General features: G+C 43.4%; 1 protein-coding gene across 1 annotated transcript in view; it reads right to left on the bottom strand.

Annotated features, from left to right (window-relative positions):
* plxnd1 (plexin D1) overlaps window positions 1-14,877 on the bottom strand; it is a 61,612-nt gene that overhangs the window by 26,485 nt on the left and 20,250 nt on the right. Inside the window, exons 8-13 of the mRNA XM_062392719.1 lie at window positions 11,522-11,621; window positions 10,155-10,253; window positions 8,499-8,588; window positions 8,277-8,385; window positions 7,044-7,201; window positions 3,495-3,640 (exon numbers count right to left, since the gene is read on the bottom strand). Coding sequence (XP_062248703.1) covers window positions 3,495-3,640; window positions 7,044-7,201; window positions 8,277-8,385; window positions 8,499-8,588; window positions 10,155-10,253; window positions 11,522-11,621 — 702 coding nt within the window. The remainder of the gene's footprint in view (window positions 1-3,494; window positions 3,641-7,043; window positions 7,202-8,276; window positions 8,386-8,498; window positions 8,589-10,154; window positions 10,254-11,521; window positions 11,622-14,877) is intronic.

The raw sequence follows: 14,877 nt of genomic DNA, 5'->3' as shown, positions 1-14,877 counted from the left end.
AATTCAAAGAAATCTGAGCCTGAGTCGGGCTCAACCTCGAGGGCTACCTCAGGCCAAAGTGAGGAATCAGGCTGAGGATCAAACAGTTATCAAAACAAAACATCATATTAAATGGTTTCTGCCATTGAACAATAATATTGGGAGTTATTCTGTGGGAAATGAAACATAAAAAACAATATTTTTTGAAGAGCATGACCAAAGGCTTCTCAGCAGATAAAAGCTACGTGTGAAGTCTGTTGAATTTCAACTGTACAAGTACTGGGCTCTTTGTGTATTTCAATTAGAGACCGATTAAAAATGATCAATTCATTGGGTGTTTTAGTAAATCTGACACTGGTTGCTACAGGTCTGATGGTGATATTATAGTTTCCTTCACACACAATCCACAGGCACAAGCCTCCCACATTGAGTGTACAGGTGTGTACAGTTGAAAACCTGCATTCAAATATGAAAACATGCGAAAACACTGTGTCTGTATTCATCTCAGGACATATTTCTTTTTGGGGGGGGGTTCATACATAACTTTTCTGCATTGAGTAAAAGCACACACTTTAGTGGCCCCTTTGATTTTCAAAAAACACAAACATTTCAGTCCGTGTTTGTTTGAATGGATTAAATGTTGGGGGTCTTTGCTGATTCCAGTTAAGCAGGACACATTTCTTATGTGATATATGATCTGTTTCGTAGACATAGGGTCTATTATCTTGTCCAGTTCTGCAGCAAATAGATACTATAATGCTGCAATGTCCAGTGGCCTTTCCAGGAAACGGAGAGTTAGGTTTGTGTACCTCCTTCCAGATGTGTTGTGGTTTTCTAGATTCCCAGAAACATTCTCAGGCCTTTTTAGTTTCTTTTTGAAGGGGACATCTGTTTTATAAGACTCTTCCAGACACGTTCACCCTGGTGTATGTGAGCTGTGTGTGATGTTGATGCAGTGTGATCCCCTGTCAAAAAGAGATGCAGACTCCCAGTCGGAACAGACAGGGCCTGGACTGACCCCTGCTCCGAGCGCATTCCAGCCCAGCCCCTCTGTGGAGATATTATGGGTTTCGGAGGGCGATATTTTGTCTACAGCTCTGAGATGTCTGTGATCATTTCCCTTGAGTTGGTGATGAGGATCATCAACGATCAAGTCTGCGTGTTTCGATGTGAGAGTCGTCTAGGTTCTGCTAATTGCAGAGGGGGCTAAGGCCACTCGAGGGTCATATCAAAATGATAGGGAGGGCAGCAGAGAAGTACTTCAGTAAATGAGGTGTGCCTACCCTGACTGTGCCATTAATTAAAATGTTGACAACCAGTGAGTGGGCACCGTCTCTCCAGCGCTGCACGTTTTCCCTTTTGACACCCAGATGTAACCTTTGACCTCCCAGCACACGAGCAGACACCTGTCTCAACAGAGCCAGTCAGTGAGGTCACATGTGCAGGTGTGCGTGTGTTTGTGAGTGTGTGTGTGTGTGTGTGTGTCTGTGTGTTTTGGAAACAGGTCAAATTAATCTTGTCCTCATTTCAAGTTTCAAGGATGTGAAATATATTTATGTTTAGACTTTATTCTCTAAATTAGGTTTCAACTAACAGTAACATTAAAAATAAGGTTGTTAAATTCATTTGAAAATGTAAGGTTGTAAATGCAAAGTGTTTGAGTTCATGGGATGCCATAGGATCAACATGAATTAAATCTATCAAAGAGGTCCCCACGAGAATAGCAGTAGGAAAGTATACTAGTGTTCGTGCATATGTGCGTGCGTGCCTGCAAGTCAAATGTGCTGACACTGTCCGATGCACTGACGGGTGATGATTTGTCAGTTGCACTTCAAGCGATGTGGGTATACGTCGCTGTCATAACAACCGACCTCAGCAGCCAATGAGGAGTGACGACACAAGCTGAGATCACCAAGAGAGTGAAATGTGATTCGCTGTTTCTGCCGTGCGTTGGGGGGGGATGTGTCAGGCAGCTTGAGTGACAGGTGAGACCCACAGCGCTCCCTTGAACTGGTCCTAATACAATGACTGGCTTCAGTGGAGCAAGACCAGATAAACAGTTCCAGTCGGGGAACGTCACAGACACTGAATGGAAGTTTGGATGTTATGGTAGAGGTACTGACTCCCCCCCCCCCCCCCCCGCTCGGTGTTATCCCAGAATCAAAGCGGGGTCCTGCTGTCTCCATGGTGATAGTGTGATGGTCCCTGAGCTAGGGCGAGACGGCAGCGGAGTCGTTTAAATTGAGAAGTGTGCTGCATAATAATATTTGTGAAAATTAGCCTCATGAATACATGAAACCTAAACTATGCAGCAGGGATGTTTCCAACCTCAAAAAATGATATTGTCAAGACGTGGCAGACCTACGGATTCAGATGATCCGTGATCTGTCGGGGATGTGTAGTAAAATCTAAATAATAGCAGCTTTCATTTACATGAAAGGTTTTAAATTACAAACTGCAACATATCATTGGCTCATATGGCTGCTTTTATAGACCACATTTATAAAGTGGATTCAAAACACTCTACACTACAAGTTATATTCACACACATAATCATACAGTTCAGTGTCTTTCCCTAGAAGTCGGTCGCTTCGACGTGTAGACTGGAGGAGCCAGGAATCAAACCATCAACCTTTTGGTAAGTGGACAACCACCTCCACCACAGCCTGAAGCACAGCTGCCTGAAGGTTAAGGTGGCTATTCTCTTTTTCTGTTCTGTTCTGTTTGTATGCAGCGACACTACTAAAGATATTATTGGAATCGTTAAAATCAGTTTTCAATGTCAATGTCATAGAACAAGGTCATTGCTTTAAACAATGCATGTGTATGTGTGTATGATTTGTCCCTGCTTGTATCTATATTTTAAACTTTCTTTTTACCTCATCACTGCCCATCTTGATCAGATATCATTGACAATAGAGATATTATGTCTCAGTTGAACCTTCCTGATAAATTCTAGGAAAAATAAAATAAATAAAACATTTAAATAACGCTAATGCGTAATCTTGTTTGAGCTTTTGAATATTTTATAACACGTGTATTTTTGCTGCAGTTCTGTAGTTTAGACTTTTAAACCAATAGCACAGTTCCCAGTTAGAAAAGGATTCTGGTCAGGTACAGCTAACTAACCCAATATTTACTGTTTAATGTTGCAGGTCACATAGCAGTTCACTGTGCTTTCTGATTTGAGTTCTGGTTTCACACTCTGCTCATGACTGGGATGTATTGTACATGTCAGGATTTTTTTTTAACAGTAATAAATCTTTAATTCGTTTGCTCTGGCTGCCGTCCACCTGATCACTCACCTGCTTGAAAGCATATCAGCTATCATCTCACCAGTCCTAGCTGCCGCGTAGCTGCATATTTTAAATATAAATGATGTACGTGACAATCTCTTATTTCTCCTGTCTCGTCATTTTGACAATGTAGATGATGTAAAAAAATGAAGAAAAAAGAGCTGCCATAGTCGGACTAGTTTGTGAATCACAATTCAGACCCATGTTTGTATTACTTACCAAACAGAGACAGAGTAGAACTCGGGTAGGAGATCACAAGGCACATCTCCAATGGTGACCTTCACTGCTCCCGCCCTCCGGCCCAGGTTCCTCCCTTCTATCGTCAGCAAGGTGCCTCCTTCCACAGGACCCTTCAGAGGGGAGATCTGACAGAGACACAGTGAAGTCATGAGCAGCGAGAAAGAAAAGATCTCAAAGATCCTCCTAATGAGGCCAATGAACATGACAGAGAATTAAGGGATTGGCGATGCTTTCTCTGATGCTGACATGGAGTGGGGCACACGTAGAGAGACAAGGACAAGTGTTCTCCGGCTGAAGACTGAGATCTAATTGAATAGACACACGGTTTAGGTATATGCACACATAATGTAGAGTCTTAACCATGTCAGTCTGAGACTCTTCAGCTTCTAATCCTCCACAGCACATGCAAATAAAGAGCGGCCCAAGAGCCCTCTTCACACCCCACGAGAGACGGGCGGAATGAGAGAGTGACGGCGAGAGGGGCGAGGTGGAGAGCACAGCGGTAAGGTGGATGAGTGCGGAGGCAATTTAGGGAAACTGAGTGCCAGGAGCAGAGCGAATGCTGATGGCGGTGGAGAGAGAGAGAGAGCAAGGCGAATTAATGCAGTTTCATTCCCTTTCATCTGTTTCCCTGTGTCTGCCTCGTTGAATTCCTCGGTCCTATTTCTGTTGTTGTTTAGAGGCGTGCTCTCACGCACCATTTCAGCCCTCGCCTTTGGTCTCTTAACTTTCCATTCAGCCGCCACGAAGAGAGAAGGAGAGGACTGTCACCTCCTCAATCACCGAGGAAACACGGCTTCGAAAGATTGCATCTCCGGCGCCCAGACAGAAGCTATCCGCCGTCATCTTGCCACTGTAGCATAGCAAGTCCAACGTGCTTTTTCCGAATGACCCCCCCGGCTGAGCTTAGGTCACTGTGACCCCCTCAGTGTTATTATCCTGGCTCTGGCTCTATCAGAGACCGAGCTTGAGAATGAAAACAGCACTTCTGTTTGGTCTAGGGGAGAGGACAAGGTTTGGCTCTGCATCCAGATCGCTTGAAGCCCGTCAGAGTGACAGTGCAGATATATACACAATCTATTTCCCAGCTAAAAGTGGAGGTGGTTAAATGGAGCAAGAATGTATTATGTTTAATATCGTGTGAAAATAAACTGTTGGAAACTGACTCATTATTAAAAGTATTTCTTTGGGATCTACCCCACAGGAAATGATGTCAATGTTTTTGTGGTTGTGTTAAGAATTTGGATAGTGTGGCCGACCAGTGCCGGCTTGAAGTGCACACCTTCTCTCATTCACATGTAAATACATGGATGTGTGAGCACGCACGAACACATTCAAGCTCCCACCCTCTCTACAGAGCTCTGCAATAAGCATTATTGTTATTTATTATCGCTATGCGTCTTATAGCACCTTGTGTGTCTCTGTGGGGCCATCGAGCATCGACATCTACATCAGCGTCATGCTGCTCATTTACACCTCTTACAATCTGAGAGTCTTGATTTACAGCACAAACTCTGCCAGGCCTGCAGGGAGATCACAGGCTGTGAGTGTGCCTGTGTAAAAAAACATCAACGAGGGATTATCGGTGCTATTTAAACGCATTCAAGCACTAAATTATTCTATGTTCTTGCATATAAAAATTTAAAATACCCAAATATGTAGGACTAATCTTCATGGGATAAACTACGTATCTGACAAACTCTATATGTCTTTTTTCTTCTTTCTGTTCGGAGCAGATCGCTTTGAGGTCGGAGCTTTCAACTTCCTCGCCTCACTCCGGTTCCTTAGCATCACTCTAATCAAGGAGGACGTGAGGACCAAAACAGGAAAAGGCTTCTCACTGTACTTCGCCAGCCCCTCTCTGTCCGACCAGCTCTCCATCCTCTCGCCCAGACCATTCATGTCTCACCCACATCCCTTTGTCTTTTCTCCTTTCATGTCATGGAATAACTTCGCCTGGTACTTCGGGTATTGCATGCTGAGGTGTCTTTAATCAATGTTTCTTTTCAAACAGTTGACAAGCAAACACATATAACGAGGGAATATAGAGCTGACAGAGATAATAACACCTTATTTTTATATTTTTATATTATATATATATTAATATATATTAAATCCTCCTCCATATTTCTAATATTGCAGAGCTAGTATCTTAAACATAGAGGGTTTGTTTGACAAAGCAGAGCCAGGAAACAATACTTCATTATCTAAACTATACACACAGTCACCAGGACTGTAAAACAAAGAACCGCTGTGGAGTGTGTGTGTGTGTGTGTGAATGTTTATGGAGAGCGGGTTTTGCACTCAGGCTATAACCCCTGTGGATTCTCTGTGAAAACATGGCTGCCAAAGCATTGCATCACACACCCAACAGAACCACAGCCCCACTATCCTTTCTGCAACTCATTCTCCTGAGAGAACCAGTGGGAGTGTGAGGGAGTTGGAGAGAGGGGGGAGAGAGAAGGGGGGAGAGAGAGAGGGGGGAGAGAGAGGGGAGGAGAGAGAGAGAGAGAGAGAGAGAGAGAGAGAGAGAGAGAGGGAGAGGCAGAGAGAATTGCAATAGTCTGCCCACGCATACGGCATCTCAGCCCATCTAACTTCAGTCACGTAAGAAGTTAGACTCTCATGGAGCATCCTGTTAGTCACAGTGTGCTGACAGCTACAAAGAATGAGGGATAATCGTGAACGCTTCAATATGGCCTGTTTGTGTGATAGATTGTGGGCCTGTTTGTGTGTGTGTGTGTGTATCAGAGTGTTTGTGAGTCCGCTTTGTTCTGCTTGCTCATTCTCGTGGGCTGACCAGGTTTTATCTACAGGATGTTGAGGCCGACTGGGTCTCATGTGAGCCGTGTTTCCCGTGACTGCCTGCCGTGGCTCCGCTGGTATAAAGTTCGATAGAAGAAAAAAAAAAAGCCAACTCCGGTAATCGCGACGAGCGTTTTTGACGTGACCGCAGTCAGATCATGTGAAAGATAAACACCCTTTAATTCCCTTTACCAGTCTGGCTTAGCTCTTCTTGTGACCACATATCAAAAATCCCTCATGGTTCTTATTTGCTTTCATTAAGTTTCTGTGGTTTTCTACACAGAAAACCCGACACATATAGCTTTCATAGCCAAATCCAAACAGTTTAAACACATACTGTAGTTACATGGGACAGAAGGTGTTACCCACGCTGTCCTGAGTGATCGCAGATCAACCGGGCCGCATCCCCAGAGGCGCAGGGCTAAGTGAGTGTTAGTGTTATTACTGAGAGAACTGCTTTAATGAGACTATTCAAACCTTCTCCTCAGCAGCTGACACTGGACAGACAGAGCATGGGGGCGCCACGTCATGTGAGTGACCCCATGATTCACCATTTTATGGCTTCAAAATTGGGCCTGGAGGCTACAGGAAGGAGGTGTGTGTGTATGTGTGTGTGTGTGTGTGTGTGTGTGTGTGTGGGTGTGTGGACAGGGTTATGTATGCAAACCTTTGTAGTCCACAATCACACAATCATGCATGTTTAAGTTTAACCTGTGATCTTACCTTGTGGATCTCAGGAGCCGGGCAGTGGTCCCTGATTGGCTGGCAATCATCCCGTGGCCTGCAGCCATTTTCACACCAGCCACAAAGGTGGCCCTGGTCCTCTCGGCCCCAGCACTGGGAACAGTCGGAACTACCGACTCCACAGTTGTACACCTCCACTAGAAGGAGATGAGAGTTTTAGGAGAGAGAAAGAGACAATCGCAGAATTATTGAAATGTGTTTGTCTGACGTACTTAAAGTGCAGTAACTAAGGATATTTTAATACGTTTTGCATAAAGAGTCTCAGATGAACCACATGGGCGGCCTGCTCTAAATAAACAGCACAAGTATTTGTGCGATGATATATTCATGGCTATAAAAAAACAAGCCAGGAAAAAAGACAGCCAGTGGAGGAGAACAAAGCCAGCGAGAAACAGATGATTGTGTACATGTTCCAATGTGCCTCCCAGCGAGAAGACCCATTTGTATCGCCGCGTGTGCATTTGTGTGCATATTGTGTGTGTGTGTGTATGATAAAGGGTCTGTTGTTTCAGAATTTGATGACTATGCATGTAACGAAGCGACAATCGTGTCCGATAACAGCGCAGAGAGTCTGGCAGCTGCCCAGGGCCGTTGTTCACATGGCAGACACATGGACTGTGAACAGCACATCTGGAACTGGGGAAGGCGAGGGGCTGGCTTGGAGCCGCACACTACACAACGCGCCAAGTTCAACAACACGCACGGCACTTTTCATCGTCTTGCTGTTGTCATGGAGCTCAGATTGTATTTGCAACAATACAGATGGACATGGGTGGTAAGACGCATGGATGACACCTGAGACCGCGGCTCCCTATGCCCTACAATCATTATGTGTAATTAGACAGTAGGCGAATGTGATATTATGGCAAATTGCTAGTTGTTGGTAAATTATGTGTTGTAATAGACAAACTGCTATTATTGCAAGTGAAAGGCAGTGTAACAATGTTTGTCCCTGTAAGCGGTTCTTTATTTTTTTACCAGTTTTAATCAAATCCACAAATCTCATCAGAAAATATCCGTGCACAGGTGAGAGGCACTCTGAGAGCGACGGGGGCAGCTCTGTCGGATTTTGTCTTGTTTTTGCGGGGGTCTATAATTACAGCACGGGTACCAGAGAGCTGAGCGACCAGCTGAAGTGTAACAGATGGCAATTGTATTTTTCATCTGCTTTCTTTTTCATGCATCTGCAAAACCATGGGTGTAATGTCTAACCTTTCATGGGCTGTGGGCTGTCGATGAAAACATCCTCCCCCTGCTCACGGAAGATTCCTCTCCGCCTCAGATTGAGGTGGTAAACCTGACTCCTCTGGTTAGTGGACAGCTACGTGGACAGAAAGAACAACAACTCACAAACAGGACTTAAACCTCAGAAGCTGGTCTTTAGCCAGACTTGGTAAATTCACTCACTAGTTATGAATCATTGTCCACACTTACTGTAACTCCACTGCACTTGACAGTTGAGCTGTTGAGCCATTCAGCCGCATATCGCTGCTCAGTCCCAAAGTCACAGTCCAGCTCCTCCCCCTGCAATGCAAAGCACTTACTTTAAATAAGGTTCAGTATTTTAACAATTAAACAGAGCAAATTGAGATAATATGCTGTTCTCACACTGACAAAATCAATAGAATTCAGAAATTAGAGAACTGTGGACAGCTCGTTCAGCAGTGAAATGTTCTTCCAAACATTGTCTGGTAACAATTTGCACATCTGAAAATGGACCAGGAAACTGAAATAACCCACAATAATTGTCCCAGCCAGGAAAAGATGCAATCCATTGAAAATTCATATTCATAAACATCTGGACTTCCACACCTCTGCAAAGTCATCTGGCAACCAGAGTAATGAATATGAATTTATTCTTCATATAACGGGTACTGAGTTTAACTGATGAAAGTACATCAGGGCCACAATGAAAACTTAAGATAGGTTAAAGCACTAAAGGATAAGTACTTAAAGAAGAGGGAATCATTTCCCAGTGAATCCAGCCGGCTTTAACTGGTCTACTTTGATCGCGTGTCTTCAGGTCTTGGCTAAATCTTTATGATACAAGAGAACCTTGATTTTTTTTTTTTTTACTTGCATCTGGAAGGTACTTTTACTTAAAGAAAAAAAGGCAAAACTACTCCAACATGCGAACACTTTTAAATGTTCTCAGTTCTTATGTTTAGTCTGAGAAGAAAAGACAAACTTCCGAGCATCTGCTGTATGTTTTCATTGAACTGTTTATCAATGTTATTTTAAATTATTTATATTAAGTTTGTAGTTCAATGAAAATAAAATAAAAAATTGTCGTGGGAAACAAAATCAAACTTCACCACAGATCCAACAAGCATCTGACTGATGGCCACATAATAATAATAGACTCCTCTGTTGACTTGTTGAACAACATTGTTTTGTATATACTTTCACAATAAAGAGGAGTATGAGTGACCAATCACATCCAGGCTGTGTATCACATCCCCCATGTGCGCGTGTCTGAGATTGTATGTGACTCATTGTCTGTCACCATAGCAACACACCAGGAGAGGGCTGGAAAAGGCCAGCGAGGGTTAGGCATGTGTGACTGACCACACCTGGCAACCAGTCAGCACTGGAATTCTTAGAGGATCCTGCTCGCGTCCTTATCACAAGATGCAGGATCAGCGTCTGACTCGCTCCGTGTGGATTAAGGATGAGAAAAGGCGTTTAGAAAAAACTGATCTGAGAGGACTAGCTGAATTTAAAAATGAACACGAGCGAATAAAGCCCCTGCCACGTGTGCTGCCTTAGTCCGGCTGCACATTGTACAGTTTGCTGACGAAGACACAACTCAGCTAGTCCCAGTTATATACCCAAGGCATGGTGGGCTCAGACAGCTGAGCAGTGAGCAGCATAAGCATAAAGACACACTCTCATTCTTCATCTCCATCTCTCAACAATGAGATCACCCACACTCAAGCATCGCTCATGCACTGACCCACATCAACGCACACATATGTCCATCTGTGTTTAACTCAGCTGGAAGCGAACACACCACATGTTTCGGTTTTATTCCAATCATTTTCACAACATGCATTTTGGACAATGTCCAAATTTGGTTGGCTGTAGTACCTGCAGGATGTTGCTCAGGGATATGATGAAGTCCTGGGCCATTTCTGATGGTGTAGGCGGTACCTCTGAGATGACCAGGCTCGGACAGGAAGCTGCATTCTGTGGTGAGATGGGGTGTAGGGGGCAGGAAGTGACATATAGTAGTTAAAGAAAACAATGGCTCCCCTGCACACATCCGCAATCCCAAAATACCTGTCCTGTTTATCTGGAGGAGGAGGAAATGAGAGGGTAAAGTCTCGCTCTGAGGGAAACAACAATAACTTCAAATAGAAGGGGATTAGAAAAACAGACCCACCGGCCGGACACCCTGATGGACTCTTTTTCATGTTAAGAAACAACCTATATTTTAAATAACCCGTGGTGACCTACAAAGAAAAAGCCTCCTTTGTTTTAATGTGTGAGTGTGTGATATATCTTGGGGTCTGAAACCGCCTTCCTGACTAAGATTTATAGTGATGTCTTGTTTACCGAAAATCACTCTTTTCTCTTTCAAGGGATCTTGTGATGTAAGGCCGAACACTAAACACACAGGGCAGTAAAACACTTAAAAAGAAGAAGAACAACAGTTGACCAGCAGCTGACCAGAGGGACTGTGAGTCCCATCATGTCCCCTCTGACTGGGTCCTGCAGTGTGAATGAACACAGTCAGACCCTCACCCCGAGGGTCACAGTCTGGAGGGGGGGGGCCTGACAGGGCAATAAAACTCCAGAGGGAACAAGAACAACACGATGGCTGACCTAGTCTTAATGTTTTCAGGGAGAGCTTTAATTGGTTCCAATGAGGCTCCACGAGTCTTGGATGAATTCCTTAGTTTCACAGCCCTTTCATGTGCTCGTGCCAAACCTATTACACAATTTGGTTTGTTGGCTTTCCACTCTTGGGGGGGTTTTCATCGCCAAACATACCTATATAATCCCTTTGTGCAGTCACCTACTTAACAGAAAGTAATAAATTCAACCACGGCTGAAAATGTAGATGTAGATTTATCTCTTTTCTGGCAACAAGCAGTCAAGCAGAAAAATTCCTTCGCAGTAACAGGGGCACAGTGGATCCACCTTCCCACATGCTGGAAGACCAAACCAAACTACCAGACAGATGGAAAATACTCGGCTACGAGTCTGTAAAAACAGAACCACCTGAGATTTGTAGCCAGTTTTAAGATTCATACTTAGTGCAGTTTAGACATTTTACTTCAACAACTGTTCTTGCCGTAATCCGTCTGGACTCAAGTTAATGACAGGACGCTCTGAGATGTTGGCCAGCAGAGTCTGCATCATGTCTGAGGCTGTGCTGACAGATCTGAATATTATTAGATCCTCAGGGCATTTGTTTGGGTGATGGATTAGAAAAAGGGACAATGACTCACCTCCAGCAGGTTGTGCCTTGAGTCATCTTTGGCCGAGACACAGAGGTGCTTCTCCTGGTCCCAGTAACACTTCCACCTTGTGCTCAGGCAGCTCACACATCTGACACAGACGGAGACACACACACATGGAAACAGAGTTGAGAAACAAGGATCAAATATTGCCAAAGCTGGCAAGCTGGAGCCCCCTGTATCTCGCTCTGATCTATTCCCATGCAGTAAACATGTGTGTGGCAGAGTGTGATGCATTTGCAGTATAACACAGGCTGTGGCTGAACCGATTACAAACATCAAAGATCAGCTTTAATAAAAGGAAGCAACGATTAGTCACAGTAGCAGACACATTCATTCCAGAGTTACAACATAGTCAGGAAGTCACACAGGGCCAATCTGCTTGAGATGAAACAAAGAACTTCTCTATAGAAACTCAGTCACTCACGCTAATGCTGGAACGATATGGCCCTTACCGTACAGAATGCCGAGGTGGAATTAGGACGCGGCATCTCTGCCTTTAACAGCGCACATAAAAAGGGCTTTGGAGTGGTTAATGATAATGTGTGTGCTATCTCCTGCATTTCTATCTTTGTGAAATCCTTTTAGAGTCTGACACCGCCTCAGGTGATGACATTTTGACAAGTGGGTCCATCTGCAGCTCAGCACTCCCTTCAATTTATGCTCATTTGTCCAAGACATGTCAACATACAGTACATGGAAATATGTTGAGTGGGAGTGAATTGTGACAAGTCGTAAAGTTTAAAAGGTCTGTGTTTGAGTGGGGAGGAGTGTCTCCTTAGGGTTCAAAGGAATGTTTGATGGTTTGGACCCAGTTTGATGGTTTGGACCCAGTTTAAGGTTAAAGGACGAGTCTTGCGTTATTGTATATTTTCCTTAACGTCAAAAAATTCCACGCAAAGACCAAAAGCAACAAATGACATGGTCCTACTAACAAATACTGCCTGTGTGATTAAAACCTGACATAGTTTATTTGTCTATGCTGTAGACTTCTTAATGTCCAAAATCTATTAAACACATCAGTGAGACACATTATTGCACTGGGAGACATGTGTCTATTTTGTGAGGAACAGGGTCAACGTTTATTTTGAATTGAGCACACGTTCACTCAAATGGCTGCTATAACTTCTCTTATATTAAAATTTACTAAAAACTACAGTTGCTGGCTTTTTCAGAAAATTATGTTGGCTCTCTTTTTAATCAAATTTGAATTATATATAAAGAAGATGGTGCCGAGAGCCAAAGACGATGCGGGGACAGACAGGGAGTGCAGACACACAGGCAGCCGGTGTAGAAGTAACATTACTCTTTATTATGAAGACCAGGCTTACAGGTAGCAGGGCCGCCGGCAGGCAGGAGGGTAAATAGTCTTTTCTGCTTAGGAACGTTCCTAAGTGAGTGAAACGACCCAGAAGTATTTAAGTGGCTGCCATGATAAGGGCTGGTTGAATTCTTTAAACGATGAGGAAAGGACCTGTAAAGCTTCCTATGTTATCTCCTTTAGGATCCGTCACCTGGACCAACCTTCATGAAAGCAAAGCAGTTAATGCCTTCCCGCAATTTCTAGTGGCAGCAGCATTTAAAACGGTGCACCACAATAGTTGCACTTGGGCAGAGCCACATGCATGTAGAAACAACAGAGCAGCTGTTTTATTCTTGTGGCATAATTAAAAACAGATGGAAAACCTCACACAATTGGCTCAGCTCCAAATCCATAGATTTCTTTTCTCTTTCATATCTGTGCAGATAGGGCTATTTTTGAAGTTTGAAGAACAAGAATATTGAATTCCTTTCATCATATTAACAAATTACTACACACACAAACGTAATTTCATTTGAATCCTCTACATTGTGGAATGCACTAAAAATGTAATTTCTCCACTTGACAATTGTATAAAAGAGGTCCGAAGCCCCATGACAGGAAACTCCATACACTAAGTCTGAGTATAATTCACTTTGCATGGTCCATTGCTTCGTTCCTTATTTTTATGAGCCTGCAAAGCAACATAGCTGGAAGCAGTGTATTGTTTTTGCATGTATATGTGTGTATGTGTGTGTGTGTGATTGAACAACACATGCATAGATTAAATGTTTGAGCAGTGTAGTATAAATAATGTCAGTATGACCTATTTATTTCAATATAAAAAGTTAGTATTGCCCAATTGTGATATATACAGCATGTAGTGTAAATGTCACCGTTCTAATACTTAAGTCCCTTGCTCGGTTCCGTATTTTCATTTCATTTTTATAATAGCAGCTCAACATTTCAATTCTGTTTTTTTTGTTTATTTTTTCGAAACTATATATTTTTATTGTTAATTAAAAATATTCTCTCATCGGAACTGAGAATACGTTATGGATATGAAACGTTACTTGAACTTTAGGTGTACGGTACTAAGTTTGTCACTGTGCTTGTCTTACATATCTTATAAATAAAGATGGTTTAAAAGAAAAGCCCAGTGCAGGTCCGGTCAGATGTTTTTTGCACCACAGTTATCTTTGTTAAGTCCTTGTAAATTCACCCTAACATCTTTCCATGACCTGAGGATGTTTTCCATCGAGGTCAAAGAAAAGTGATTTCTTTTTTTACTTTTCGACCACAGCCTGGGAAAAAGGAGAAAAGTCCAGGAACGTCTGGTGGGCGTGGGGAAGTGTGACGGGAGACCGAAGCAGAAAGACCAACATGTACAGCTATAATAAGAATACATTTTATTTATAGAGCTCCTCAAATACACTATTCAATGGATGAGATACTCACTATCACTAAAAAGCCACATAAATAGTTTAAGACTCCTAAGATGCTGAAGTGTGTGTGTGTGTGTGTGTGTGTGTGTGTGTGTGTGTGTGTGTGTGTTTGTGTGTGTGTGTGTGTGTGTGTGCATGTGTGTGTGTGTGTTTGTGTGCGTGTGTGTGTGTGTCCTCACTAAAAGTGGAACACCTCCATTGAGCAGTGTGCATGTGTAAGTGGATTGTGTGTGCCACTGTTTTGCCTCTGGGAAGAGACAGATGTCCCACACCGGGAAGGATATCACCTCCAGTGATAACAGCTCTCTGAGGGGATCTAGATTGGGGAGTACAGTGGGTGTAAGAGCATGCAGTAACGTGATTGAAACGTGTGTGTGTGTGTGTGTGTGTGTGTGTGTGTGTGTGTGTGTGCGTGTGCGTGTGTGTTAGTTTGTGTTCTGATTAAAAGCAGACAGCCCCCTCAAGGCTGTTATCAGCTGCAGCTTTTCTGTTTTCTCAGACTCCCCATTTGTCTCTCCAAAACACCTATAAAACACCACCCATGAACATGTTCTCACTCCCCCTCCTCTCTGTCACACACACACACACACACACACACACGC

Source organism: Platichthys flesus, chromosome 7 (assembly GCF_949316205.1).
Source record: "Platichthys flesus chromosome 7, fPlaFle2.1, whole genome shotgun sequence".
NCBI classification, from domain to species: Eukaryota; Metazoa; Chordata; class Actinopteri; order Pleuronectiformes; family Pleuronectidae; genus Platichthys; species Platichthys flesus.
The sequence above is the reverse complement of the archived record's forward strand: the minus strand, read 5'-3'. Positions and strand labels throughout refer to the sequence as shown.